This window comes from Rhyacophila brunnea, unplaced genomic scaffold (assembly GCF_057557595.1).
Source record: "Rhyacophila brunnea isolate RB1 unplaced genomic scaffold, BYU_Rbru_1.0 scaffold_13, whole genome shotgun sequence".
NCBI classification, from domain to species: domain Eukaryota; kingdom Metazoa; phylum Arthropoda; class Insecta; order Trichoptera; family Rhyacophilidae; genus Rhyacophila; species Rhyacophila brunnea.
This window is the reverse complement of record NW_028232785.1, coordinates 32,985,370-32,999,078: the sequence shown is the minus strand read 5'-3', so window position 1 is coordinate 32,999,078 and position 13,709 is coordinate 32,985,370. Positions and strand designations below refer to the sequence as shown.

General features: G+C 38.8%; 1 protein-coding gene across 1 annotated transcript; it reads right to left on the bottom strand.

Moving 5' to 3' along the window:
• Positions 1 to 12,338: 12,338 nt before the first annotated feature.
• LOC147077323 (uncharacterized) lies at positions 12,339 to 13,406 on the bottom strand. Its single transcript, XM_085941055.1, has 2 exons — positions 13,203 to 13,406; positions 12,339 to 12,827 (listed from the first exon to the last, which is right to left on the bottom strand). Exons 1-2 carry the CDS (start codon positions 13,404 to 13,406, stop codon positions 12,339 to 12,341), a joined length of 693 nt encoding a protein of 230 aa, XP_085797181.1.
• Between the last annotated feature and the right edge of the window lie 303 nt (positions 13,407 to 13,709).

Here is a 13,709-nt window from a genome sequence, read left to right as displayed (position 1 = left end):
AAGCAATCTGACGGTAAATTTGTCATTGCTTGGGTTGGGGTGGCTGCCCTTGAGGGATATAATATTGCCAGCAGGAAGGTTTTATTTTAAATCTAAGGGACGTATTTACTTTTAAGATAATATTTATTTGTGGGACAGAGGCTGTGAACTAACGGGGTCGAATATTATGATTTATATTATTTAGATATTTCATATCATATTAATTATTCAAATTTATTTATTATACATGCAAGTAATGAACATGACAAATTATAAATTCAAAACGTTCACATGACAAAAACAATAAGTGTCAACAATATTGAAATATAAATACAGGGTGATATATAAGTAAATAATAAAAGTACATGGAAGCACAAACAAGTGAACTAGATTGATAGACCATATCTTAAAAACAGATAAAAAAACGCCTACCTAAACTCACCTCATGTAAGCGGAATATATCAATATCATATCGTCGGCTCTTTATGCAAACCCTCCACGCCCGCCTCATGCAAATGCTCAGGATGGAGCTAAAACTTATTATTACATTTATTTTATAAATAAAAAAGTATTAAACTTATGATAATATGCCTATTATCAAAAAAGAATGAACTCTAATATCGTAGAAAAACCATTTTAACTCTCTCCTGAATATCCACACAAAACAGACATAGAAGGCCTACATAGCAAGCCGACGATGTGCGATTTAATTGAACATAGTTATTGCCCTTTCAATTGGCATTACTAATGGCACATAAGTTTTGCACCATGGGAGGACAAACAACGAATGCTCCCGATTCCTAACATTTACAACTTCGAGTCAGAAACATAATATTCAAATGTAAATATTTTAATAGATTGCGTTCTTTAGAATCATTCTACCGTGGCTCCGTAGGCGATCCGCAGGTATAATGGTCGGTCACTGCTTAAGTTCTAGTACCTTGGTCGTCTTTGTCATTCTCCCTTTTCTTTTTGTAATGACGGATCATTTGTTGATGTGTGTATCTCTGCGCCAGGATTGCCAGTGACTTCTCAATGCCCGAAAAAATGGCCAGTAATGCCGTGCCACTTGACGATTCTCTTATTGTCGTTGCTGCAGTTGCCAGTGATGTTGCCATATTCACCACTGCCCCCTCCATGGACTTCGTCTGATAATTCTCCAAAATCATATCGTAACCTTCCTGATTCACGCTCGACAATAACAAACAAGGTGTCGCTGCTCTAAGGGACCGTAAAGATGTGTCATTGACCCACCGGATCGGAAGTTCGCCGGTCGGGTAATCATCATAGACTCTACGGGTTGCAACCAATAACATATTAAATGGACAACTCACTTCATATCGGCGCGCACGAGAAATTGTGCACGAAAGTCCACAGATGTATATGTAGACGTCACGTGACCATATCACGTAGAATGACGTAGACGTTAGAAACAGATTAAATGAGATTAGACGCAAGTGAGCCCAGCACATCACAGGCGTCTGTCCAATGGTTTCTGTTATTCAATGCATCGAATAAACATTCATCAATATCTTAAAATGGCATTTTATCAATAATAAATAATACTAACACATGTGAGGGTGGAAGGAGTCCGCAGATTAGTGAAATGTGTAAATAGCAGTTAAGACAGTTAAGAAAACCTAAAGATTACAACATTTTAATAATCACAATATTTTAATATATTTTATTTAATGTTTTAATAATCAGCAAAAACGCGGCCGTGCGAACTGACATATGATCATCTTCCACCGGCCAAAGAAATACTCACGTGTCGGATGTCAGTTGTCCATCACAGGAATGAACGAGTAAACAGTGCATTCCTGTCATTGTGTCGTGTGAAATCCATTGTTGGACTGATAACGTTTGTACCTTAATCAAATTTCGCAGACAAAATCCCAGGAATCTATCCGCAATGTGGGAACAAAACAATAAATTTACCCACGCTGTGGATAGCATTTCCTTTGTCTACTTTCAATATAAAAACAGACGTGGCAATCCAACAAGAACTCAGTACCTTAAATTCGCTCGTCTTAATAACACGCCGCTCGCTTCAACGTTAAAATAACTTTTATCACAAACACTATCGTCGTAATCTAATTTATAAATTTTGTATTATTCAAGCTGTAAATTGAATCTGTAATTTGTGTTAAGGGATAATAAATTTGGGGAATTACTTTTATACGCATCAAAACCTTCTGATTTTATTCATCACCTACCCCTCATCACCCCATCCCTTGCAACAGTGGTGACCCGTAAAGTAAAATTCAATTCATTCATTTTCATTTTACAGACTTCGTTTAATTTTTTTATTAACTACTATTTTACTGTGTTTGTGAGAGAATTATTTTTTCGTTGGAGCTCGTTTTCCCGCGCAGTTTTCAACATCCGTTTTCCCGCGTTAATTTTCTTAAATTCACTTGCCTTGTCAAGATGCCCAATGGACAGTTCTCCAGCGGGTATGGCAGCAATGCCGGAGGAGAAACGACAACACCAGCACCAGCCCAGCAGACCACACCTCAGATCAGCCGCGTGGCAGTGAGGATCCCACCATTCTGTCCAGAAGACCCGGAAATGTGGTTCTGCATGGTGGAGCGAAGCTTCGAAGCAGCTGGCGTCACGACTGACGCGACCAAATTTGGATACATCCTGGGAGCTTTGGAATCTCGTTACGCTTCAGAGGTTCGAGACATCATCCTTAACCCACCTCGTGAAGGAGCCTACGAGCACCTCAGGACGGAGCTGACGAGAAGGCTGAGCTCTACCCAGGAGCAGAAGACCAGACGACTACTGGAGCACGAGGAAGTTGGTGATCGCAAACCATCACAGTTCTTGCGCCACCTACGTTCTCTCGCAGGAGCAGCCGTTACTGATGACATCCTACGCACGCTTTGGATGGGTCGCTTACCACATACCATGCAATTGGTACTGGCGACACAGAAGGACGCGGATCTCAACAAGGTTGCAGACCTAGCTGACGCCATGGCAGATTCCACATCAAAGGCATCCATTGCTGAAACCACGATGGAAGACCTGTGCGGCATCAGCAAGCTGGTGATCACCTTGCGGGAGGAAATCTCAACTCTTCGCGAGGAGCTCTCCAAAGAGCTCGCAAGAGGAAACCGACCATCAAGGCCACGTCACCAGTCACGATCAGCCAGCCAAAGGAGGAACCATTCCCGACCGCGAGACCAAAGCCACAGCAAACCTGGCATGTGTTGGTATCATCGTAGATTCGGCCAAGATGCGGAGAAGTGCGTCACACCATGCACCTTCAACAAGGGAAACGCCACGGGCAGTCGCTAAGCGCGGCCAGCGATTACAGCCCTACCTCCAGCCGCCTCTTCGTCACCGACCACGCCACGAAAATACAATTCCTTATCGACACCGGAGCGGACCTTTGCGTTTTCCCACGCACGAAAGTACAGGGGCGCCGACCAAAATCACAGTACGAACTTTCAGCAGCAAACGGATCTGTCATTGCTACGTATGGCAGTATCTCACTGACGCTGAATTTGGGGTTACGAAGAGAATTCACCTGGAAATTCGTGATTGCAGATGTCACCAAGCCCATTATTGGTGTTGACTTCCTAATCCATTTCGGATTATTAGTCGATGTCAAGAATCGCAGACTGTTGGATCAGACGACTCAACTTACAACCTCTGGACGCCACAGCAGCACTGAGATAGCAACTGTCAAAACTGTCGCAGGTAAATCCCCTTATCATGGATTACTGCAGCAGTTTCCGGATCTCACGCGCCCAGATGGAGCTGGTAGAGAAGTCATCCACAACACGAGACATCACATACGAACCACCGAAGGACCTTCTGTAGCTCAACGTCCTAGACGCCTAGCTCCCGACAAACTTCACATCGCCAAAAAGGAATTCGAAACCATGACCAGACTTGGAATAGCACGACCATCTGAAAGTTCTTGGGCGTCACCCCTTCACCTGGTGCCCAAATCTGAAGATCAATGGAGGCCATGTGGTGATTACCGCGGATTAAACGCTCGAACCGTACCTGACAGGTACCCCGTGCGTCATATCCAAGACTTCACACAAACATTGCGTGATAGGAAAGTTTTCTCCACGATCGACCTGGTGAGAGCATACAACCAAATCCCAGTGGCTGAAGAGGACATTCCGAAGACTGCCATCACAACACCCTTTGGATTATTCGAGTTTCCATTTATGTCTTTCGGCTTGAGGAATGCGGCCCAGACTTTTCAGCGCTTCATTGACGAGGTTCTGCAGGGTCTGGACTTCTGCTACGCCTACATAGACGACATCCTGGTAGCCTCCACAACAGAACAAGAGCATCTTCAACACCTGGAAATTTTGTTCAAACGCCTACAGGAGTACGGCCTGGTTGTCAACTCCACGAAGTGCCACTTCGGAGTAGAGGAAGTAAAATTCCTTGGCTACCTGGTTTCCAGCACCGGAACTCGACCACTTCCAGATCGTGTCAGCGCTATTCGCGAATACACCCGCCCAGACACTCAAAAAGGACTACGACGGTTCTTGGGAATTTTGAATTTCTATAGGAGATTCGTCCCCAAGGCCGCAGAAACGCAAGCTCCACTGAACTCACTCCTGCAAGGAAAAACTTCCAAGAAAGAACCTATCATCTGGACACCAGAAGCAATCAAGGCCTTCGAGGAATGCAAGAAGAGTTTGGCGGAAGCAACGCTATTGAAACATCCGAAAAGTGAGGGGACTCACTTAGCGATAATTAGTGACGCATCCGATACTTCCGTTGGCGCAGCACTTCAACAACGAGTTGACGATCAATGGGAACCGCTGGCATTCTTTTCAAAGAAGCTAAGTCCAGCGGAGAGAAAATATGGCGCTTACGACCGCGAGCTTTTAGCTATCTATCTAGCTGTCAAACATTTTCGACACATGATAGAAGCTCACACGTTCACCATATTTACCGACCACAAGCCCATTACGTTCGCATTCCAACAAAAATCGGACAAGTGCTCACCAAGACAATTCAGACACCTCGATTTCATCGGACAATTCACGACCGACATACGTCACGTCGCTGGAAAAGACAACATCGTCGCTGATGCCTTGTCTAGGATAGAAGTCGTTGAAGACACACTGAATTATGCCAACCTCGCAGCCGACCAGGAAACTGACAACGAAATGAGTACATTTTTACGTGACGGATCGGTACTTCAGTTGAAACAAGTACTTATTCCCGACACAGACATAAAAGTATTCTGTGACTTGTCAACACCTATCGCAAGACCTTTCATAACCAAACCGCACCGACAAGCAGCTTTTAATCATATCCACAGACTTTCACATCCCGGAATTAATGCGACCGTCAAACTTGTCACACAACGATTTGTTTGGCCGTCGATTAAAACGGATTGTCGAAATTGGGCCCGCAACTGTCTCCAATGCCAGAAGAACAAGATCACACGTCACATATCAGCACCACTCGGAAACTTTGCACCTTCAGGACGATTTGAGCATGTCCACATCGACATCGTCATCCTTCCTATGTCTGAAGGCTGCAGATATTGCCTCACCTGCGTTGACAGATTCACGCGGTGGCCGGAAGCATTTCCGATTAAAGACCAAGAAGCGGAAACGATCGCCCGTACATTCTACAATGGTTGGATCGCCCGTTTTGGAACGCCTTTGAGAGTGACAACGGATCAAGGCAAACAATTTGAGTCGAACCTTTTCAGACAATTAAATCGTCTGACTGGTACGGCGAGGATTCACACGACAGCATATCACCCAGCCGCAAACGGTATGGTCGAAAGACTGCATCGTCAATTAAAAGCCGCTATAAAATGCCACGAGAATGAGAGATGGACTGAAACATTGCCGACAGTGTTAATGGGAATCAGAGCAGCTTGGAGAGAAGATTTAAAGACGACAGCAGCTGAGCTTGTGTACGGCGAACCCTTACGCCTACCAGGGGAATTTTTGTGCCATCAAACCAGCACAAACCAAGACCCGAGCAACTACGTCACGATCCTAAAAAAACATTTCCAACAACTGCAACCTGTGAAAAGCCAGCAACACGGCGAAAAACGCGTTTTCATTTTCAAAGACCTTAACAAATCGACACATGTCTTCTTACGCGATGATACAGTCAAAACTCCGCTAAGATCTCCATTTACCGGACCATATGAGGTCATCACGCGCAATTCGCGAACATATGTCATTTGCAAGAGAGGAAAAAACGTCACCGTTTCTATCGACCGTTTAAAACCAGCGTACATTCTCAAGGAAAATAAAACAATGGAACAGCCTGAGAAAAATCCTGACACCGTGGGAGCTCGTGTTACCCGATACGGCAGAAGTGTCCATTTTCCAGACCGTCTCTAGGCCAGTGGAGCAAATATCGGTCAACAACATCAGGCACGAGCCGAACAATGCAATCGGGGTCGTGTTTCAAAACAGCACGCGGAGTTTCCGATTTCAAAACAGCAACGTTAGCGAAAGCAAGAACACACATCGACCTAGAATGTAGGTCAGTGGTGTACGCAATATTTAAAATGCAGGCATAAACAATTTATTCACAATAAATGCGGATAACTCAACTGGATTATTCAGTATTTTACCATCATCATCACCAAGAGACACCAGCATACGAAAATGGGTGCACAACAGACAAAGGAAGAGATCATCGTCGCACAGACTGCGTCGGGCGGAGCAATTGTCAACGACACGTCGACAGGCCAACTGTCGTGGGCAACGCTTGCCTTGATTATCGTCATCATTGCCGCAGTTTCCAGCTACCTGCTATGGACAAATTGCAAAAAGCACATCACCAAAAGAGTCATCAAGGACATGAGAGCAGACGTCCCGGGATGCAGACCTCCGCAGCATCCACCGAGACAGATCTGATTGGACCTTCAAGCGACCACCTCTACCTACTTTCATCGCGATCTACGTGCTGCATATCGCTGGAAGGGGGGTGTGAGGGTGGAAGGAGTCCGCAGATTAGTGAAATGTGTAAATAGCAGTTAAGACAGTTAAGAAAACCTAAAGATTACAACATTTTAATAATCACAATATTTTAATATATTTTATTTAATGTTTTAATAATCAGCAAAAACGCGGCCGTGCGAACTGACATATGATCATCTTCCACCGGCCAAAGAAATACTCACGTGTCGGATGTCAGTTGTCCATCACAGGAATGAACGAGTAAACAGTGCATTCCTGTCATTGTGTCGTGTGAAATCCATTGTTGGACTGATAACGTTTGTACCTTAATCAAATTTCGCAGACAAAATCCCAGGAATCTATCCGCAATGTGGGAACAAAACAATAAATTTACCCACGCTGTGGATAGCATTTCCTTTGTCTACTTTCAATATAAAAACAGACGTGGCAATCCAACAAGAACTCAGTACCTTAAATTCGCTCGTCTTAATAACACGCCGCTCGCTTCAACGTTAAAATAACTTTTATCACAAACACTATCGTCGTAATCTAATTTATAAATTTTGTATTATTCAAGCTGTAAATTGAATCTGTAATTTGTGTTAAGGGATAATAAATTTGGGGAATTACTTTTATACGCATCAAAACCTTCTGATTTTATTCATCACCTACCCCTCATCACACCATCCCTTGCAACACATGAAAAGACATTAGTGATATCCCATATTTTTTGGAGTGTTTAGTAGATTTTTTGGTACTGTTCGGTTAAAGCGGATACAGCGGAAAATTTACAATTTTTAACTAGGCACATTGGCATTTTGTAGCACAATAATAACGGCGGAGTCGAAACCTGACAGTCAGAAATTTTGTATGGGCAGACCCAGCGGTGTCGCCAAACCGCTGGCAAGCAGAATGTTCATTTGAGCGTAGGATACCGATATTAAAATATGAATTTCGCCATCCGGCAGACCCGGCACAAAATGAGTGTCATTTTATTTTCTAGATGCTTCGTCCATATTGTTGCAACGATGTGCTCTCTACCTAGAATCTTTTATATCTTCGAAATCCTCTCGGTTGCGAAATTCTGCCCGGTACTCAGGGGTAAGGAATCCAATCCCGAGCCAAAATTGTGATCCCGGGATTGGCATTTTTTTAAAATTTATTATAAAAATTTTATGTACAAAAATAACTAATAAATACATTGATAAAATCTGGCAAAAATATTTATTGTTAATGTGTACGTTCAATCTTATAATATTGTAATATAAATAATAATGTGAAAGTAAAACAGTTTTATATATTTATGAAAAGATAACAAAAAATACAAGTTCAATTAAAATAAAAAATAACATATTGTATTGACAATTAATAAATAAAATATAAAACAATTAAAGATTTAAGTACGTAATTAAAACATTATGTATCACCTTAAACGAGCTCTACTTTTTCTATTTAATATTTTTTATCTTCTGAATTAATTTAAATAAATGGATTTATTATTGTTCTGATGTTGCGATTGCGCAAGGCAGCAAAATGGTTATTATAAGGTGATTCCCCTTTGACCAGTGGGTCTCCAAAATAGCACTTTCTGGTAGTGCGCAATGGTTTACTTTCTATAAAAATAAGACAGCTTAGGTGTAAATGGTTGAAACGTCTAACTAAATGTTTCTTGATTTATTTATTCTATTTCTCAAATTCACTTTACGGGCATCGTACATAATATTATGTAGAATTTTTAATTTATGTTAAACAAAGTAGTACATATTTACAAATCTGTGTGTATACATATTAAAGTATATGACAATGCAGTTTCTGATTTAATAAATAGGTTAGTGAGGTTTAAAATATTAAAGTAAAATCATTGCTTATGGCTTTTTGCTTCATAACTCTAATTAGTCAGCTATATATGAAATTGTCATAAAACGTATGAGTTCATGGTGGAATCACTTTGTTGAAAGTGCGAAGCATTGTTTTTCCCCAATCTTTCTCATTTTTATTAATTTGTGTGAAAAAATAAAATGAGTTGGCAACACATGGGTAATAAATCAAACTTCATTAAAACTCAGTTTATTTCTCATGTAGTTATATGTTATTAAAAGTATTTTTTCTGTTATATTTTCGTTTTTATTTTATTTTCTATAAAAATTGTTAAAAAAAATCAAACCCGATTCGGCATAATGTTTACCAATCCCGGGATTCATAGGTACATATCGAAAATAGTTCGGGATCCCCGGATTGGATTCCCTACTCAGGGGGTTCGACTTTAATGGGGAGGGGGGGTATCTAACGGATCAGCCCACTGCCATCTTTAGTCTAGTTTAGTTTAGCCATAGTCGGCAATGATCAGCCTCAACTTTGCATTGCACAGCTTCGAAATTCTCTTGTTTTGCATAAGAATGTCTGTCTGGACAATTTGGACGGTTTATCGGAATATCAAACCAAAGCGTACGTGCCGGTTTGATTTCGGTATCCCATCCAGTTTCTTCTGGTTCCCGTTTTATATCTATTACTACACGTAAATAATAAAATACACGAACTTCCAATAATTTGACAAATTAACCACTCAAACGCGAAACGCAACGATTTACGATATAAACATTTCAAACATTAAAAAAATGTGATTTGACTTTTGTTTTGTTTTTAAACATTGCATATCACGTAGCAATAGAATATCAAGTAAAATATAACAGTTCCAGCTTATTGTCACAATAATCATATTTGAATGCGACTACTAGAATATTTCATTATAGTCAGTGTACAAGTTGTGAAAATCTTATTTGCAACACACGAAATAAAAAAGTGCTGTAATCTCTGTAAAACAATTAATCCAAATAACAACTGTACACAAGTTATCATTGTATCTATAGCCAGGAGTAGATTTGTGTTTTGATAATAACGCACCAAAACCTTATGTCGCTAGCTCAGTAGCGCGGCTGTCAATGTTTAAAGTAAAACAATAAATGTCTGTAGAATTAAAATGTTTCAGGATTGAAGTGGGTACACACAGCATGGCAACAGTAATTAAAAGATACGATTTTGTGCACTAGCGTAGTTATATATCAGAGGTGGCGAATTTATGGCACGCGTTTGAAGAAAACAGATAGGTACCTATAATATTAATAAAAGACGGATCGCATTGTATAAAAATAGCAGAAAAATAATGTTCAAGAATAAGCATTACGTTTAATTTTAATATACAGTTGCATAGGTTGGTCCTTAGAATTTATGCGTCACATATAATATTTTCACATTTACCTCATCAGGCGGCGGGGGAAACCGCGCCGCGAACCTCTAATTTTGATCGATTTACAATGCTTCAGACCACTCTAACGAGAGAAAGCATCGTCAGACTGAAGTAATTCTCATGTCAATTAGTACGATAAGAACCAAAATAATTGATACATTAACTACTATTAACACAAAAAATGACTGCACCAAATAAGAAACAAAAATTTGGTGATTCTTACAAAAATGACAGTTACAAAATTGGTGGACGGAAATATTTGGCGAAATTGAAAAAAAAGATTTTTGTTAGTGAAGCTATAAATATTTTCTGTAAGTGGTGTCAAGAACATCATCATTATTTTAATAGGATTTTTAAAAACCATTTTACCTCACGTAAAAATGCTCGGCACGTCTAATAATAGAACAATTTTATTTGGGAAATTTTGGCACGCGTACATAAAAAGGTTCGCCATGTTATATATTATATATTGTTTATTGATTACCCACACTCTCGTACAACAACAAAAAATAGTGTAATGGCGGAGAGAGTCAGAGTTATAATTAAACAATCGTTAATTGCGGACCAATCGTCTTCCGATGAAGCCTATGGTTTGTGTTATCGAACATAATAATAATAGCGTAGTGAACGATACTGCATTGCAACCGAGAAGATGCTTTCGATGATGCCAAAATTAATGTGAGAAATTGCCAACAAATGTGACGTTTCGGACCGCTAACCGACGTGGCTTCGGGCCTCTTGACAACTTTCGACTGCCCACGACGGGGACTGTCGGTGATTGAGCGCATCTTGACTAAATCGCGTTATGCGTTAATTATTTCCTAATATTATCCTTAATACTTACATCTAAAATACAATGCATGGCGTTACACATATATGCCATATCATTAAAAAATAGGTTTTATAATGATTACATCTAAATTTTTGTTTTACTAGGGGTATATTATAGTATTTCACCTTGATCGTTTACACAGCACAATTAATCACACACACACTATCCAAATTATGACTAACATTTTATTACCTAAATACATATTTATTCCTTTATTGATTTACAAAAAAATAATCATTTTAAATCATCAAGGATTTAGGGCATACGTTTCATTTACCCAAGTGACTATTGGATGAGGTGTATAAGTTTTGGCCTTTTAATTGTTCCAATATGGACGCTAATGGAACAATTGCAACAACACCCCAGGGCTGTATCAATAAGTAATGTGAGACCCAATTATAACAAATAATCAAGGCTTGATACACACATCCGAAATTATGCAGAAAATGTTCCAATAATCACGTCGTTTTCGTCTACGTATACTATAAAGATGAAGGCAGCATCCATTACCATACTAACCAAGAAATTTCCAGAATGTTTCATTGAATGAATGAACTCGAATAATGAAATTTTATGAGTTTTCAGATGACTGAGCTGCCTACATTTATATCGGCATCCGTCACATTGGTGTGACTTTCAGCAGAATGTACATTTAATGTGTTTTTAGATGACTCATTATTACATTTTATAGGCAAGCGTCGCTTTCTTACGGCTTTTGACCGGTGTATATCATTTTCTGAGAATCTTTAGTACGACAATACGTGCATTTATATTGATTTGTATTTGAAGTTGATTGAAGTTGTAATTTACCAGTAAGTATGTGTAATTTATGTGCTTTGAGATTACTTATTTGTATATTTTTTTAAAAACATACAGCAATGATAAGGATTTTCACCAATATGTGTCTTTTTATGTGCTTTGCGATGACAGATTTGCACAATAAAAAAAACATCGCATTGATGTGGTTTTTCACCAGTAGGTATGTGTCATTTTATGTTTTTTAATATGGCTGATTCGATCAATTCTTTTAATACACACATCATTGCATTAAGGGGGCACATGCTCGTCGCAGGTCAAAATTGAGTTTTTTTTGTATTTTCAAAACATGATAATAAGGCTTAAAAACTATATAAATAGATTATCTACAACATTTAAGGAATGTCCAGGATCATGGTTTGAAAATACAAAAAAACTCAATTTTGACCTACGACGAGCATGTGCCCCCTTAATGTTTTTAATCGCCGCAATGTGTCATTTTATGTCTTTTAAGATGACTGACGCTCACTAAATGTTTATAACAAACATCGCATTGTTACAGTTTTTCACCAGTATGTGTCATTTTATGTAATTTTTAGACAACCATTTGTCATGAACTTTTTAAAACACACATCGCGTTGATGCAGTTTTTTTTACCAGTATGTGTCATTTTATGTATTTTTAAATCACAATTTCTGATAAAGTTTTTGAAACACACATCGCATTGATGTGATTTTTCACCAGTATGTCTCATTTTATGTATTTTTAATTGACCAATACGCAGAAATTTTTTAAAACACACATCGCATTGATGTGATTTTTCACCCGTATGTGTCATTTGATGTGCTTTTAAATGATTAATTTGCAGAAATTTTTTAAAACACACAACACATTGATGTCGTTTTTCATCAGTATGTGTCATTTTATGTATTTTAAGTTCACTATTATTGATGAATTTTTTAAAACATACATCGCATTGTTGTGGTTTTTCACCAGTGTGCGTCATTTTATGTCTTTTGAGTCTACTATTTGTCATGAACTTTTTAAAACACATATCGCATTGATGTGGTTTTTCACCTGTATGTGTCATTTGATGTGTCTTTAAATTACCAGTATGCAGAAATTTTTTAAGACAGACATCGCATTGATGCAGTTTTTCACCGGTATGTGTCATTTTATGTAATTTGAGTTTACCATTTGTGATGAACTTTTTAAAACACACATCGCATTGATGCAGCTTTTTACCAGTATGTGTCACTTTATGTAATTTTAAATCACAATTTCTGATGAAGTTTTTGCAACACACATCGCATTGATGTGGTTTTTCACCAGTATGTGTCATTTTATGTATTTTTAAATGACCAATACGCAGAAATTTTTTAAAACACACATCGCATTGATGTGGTTTTTCACCCGTATGTGTCATTTGATGTGCCTTTAAATGATTAATTTTCAGAAATTTTTTAAAACACACAACGCATTGATGTCGTTTTTCATCAGTATGTGTCATTTTATGTCTTTTAAGTTCACTATTTTTGATGAATTTTTTAAAACATCCATCGCATTGATGTGGTTTTTCACCAGTGTGTGTCATTTTATGTCTTTCGAGTTTACTTTTGTTGATGAATTTTTTAAAACACACACCGCATTGATGTGGTTGTTCACCAGTATGTGTCATTTTATGCGATTTGAGAGTACTTAATTGGGTAAAAAATTTAAAACAAACATCGCATTGGTGTCGCTTTTTAACACCATGTGTCTTGTATGAGTTGAGAAGCTGAGACTTTATGCATGAAACGTAGTGATGATTTAGATGATTTACAGTTTCAAACACTCCACAACACTTATTGCAAATAAAGTTACGTGGAAAACATGTTACTCTTCTCAACTTAATTCGAACCTCCTTTGACAAGTATACTTTTTGAAATTCATGTTTGATGTTCTGTTCATCGATGGTTATTTCCGAATGCTGCAACATCAT

Coding starts and splice junctions, on each gene's coding strand:
- LOC147077323 (XM_085941055.1), bottom strand. CDS start 13,406: ATGACACATACTGGTGAACAACCACATCAATGCGGTGTGTGTTTTAAA. Junction 12,828..13,202: donor AAAAACGACATCAATGCGTT/GTGTGTTTTAAA, acceptor GGTAATTTAAAG/ACACATCAAATGACACATAC.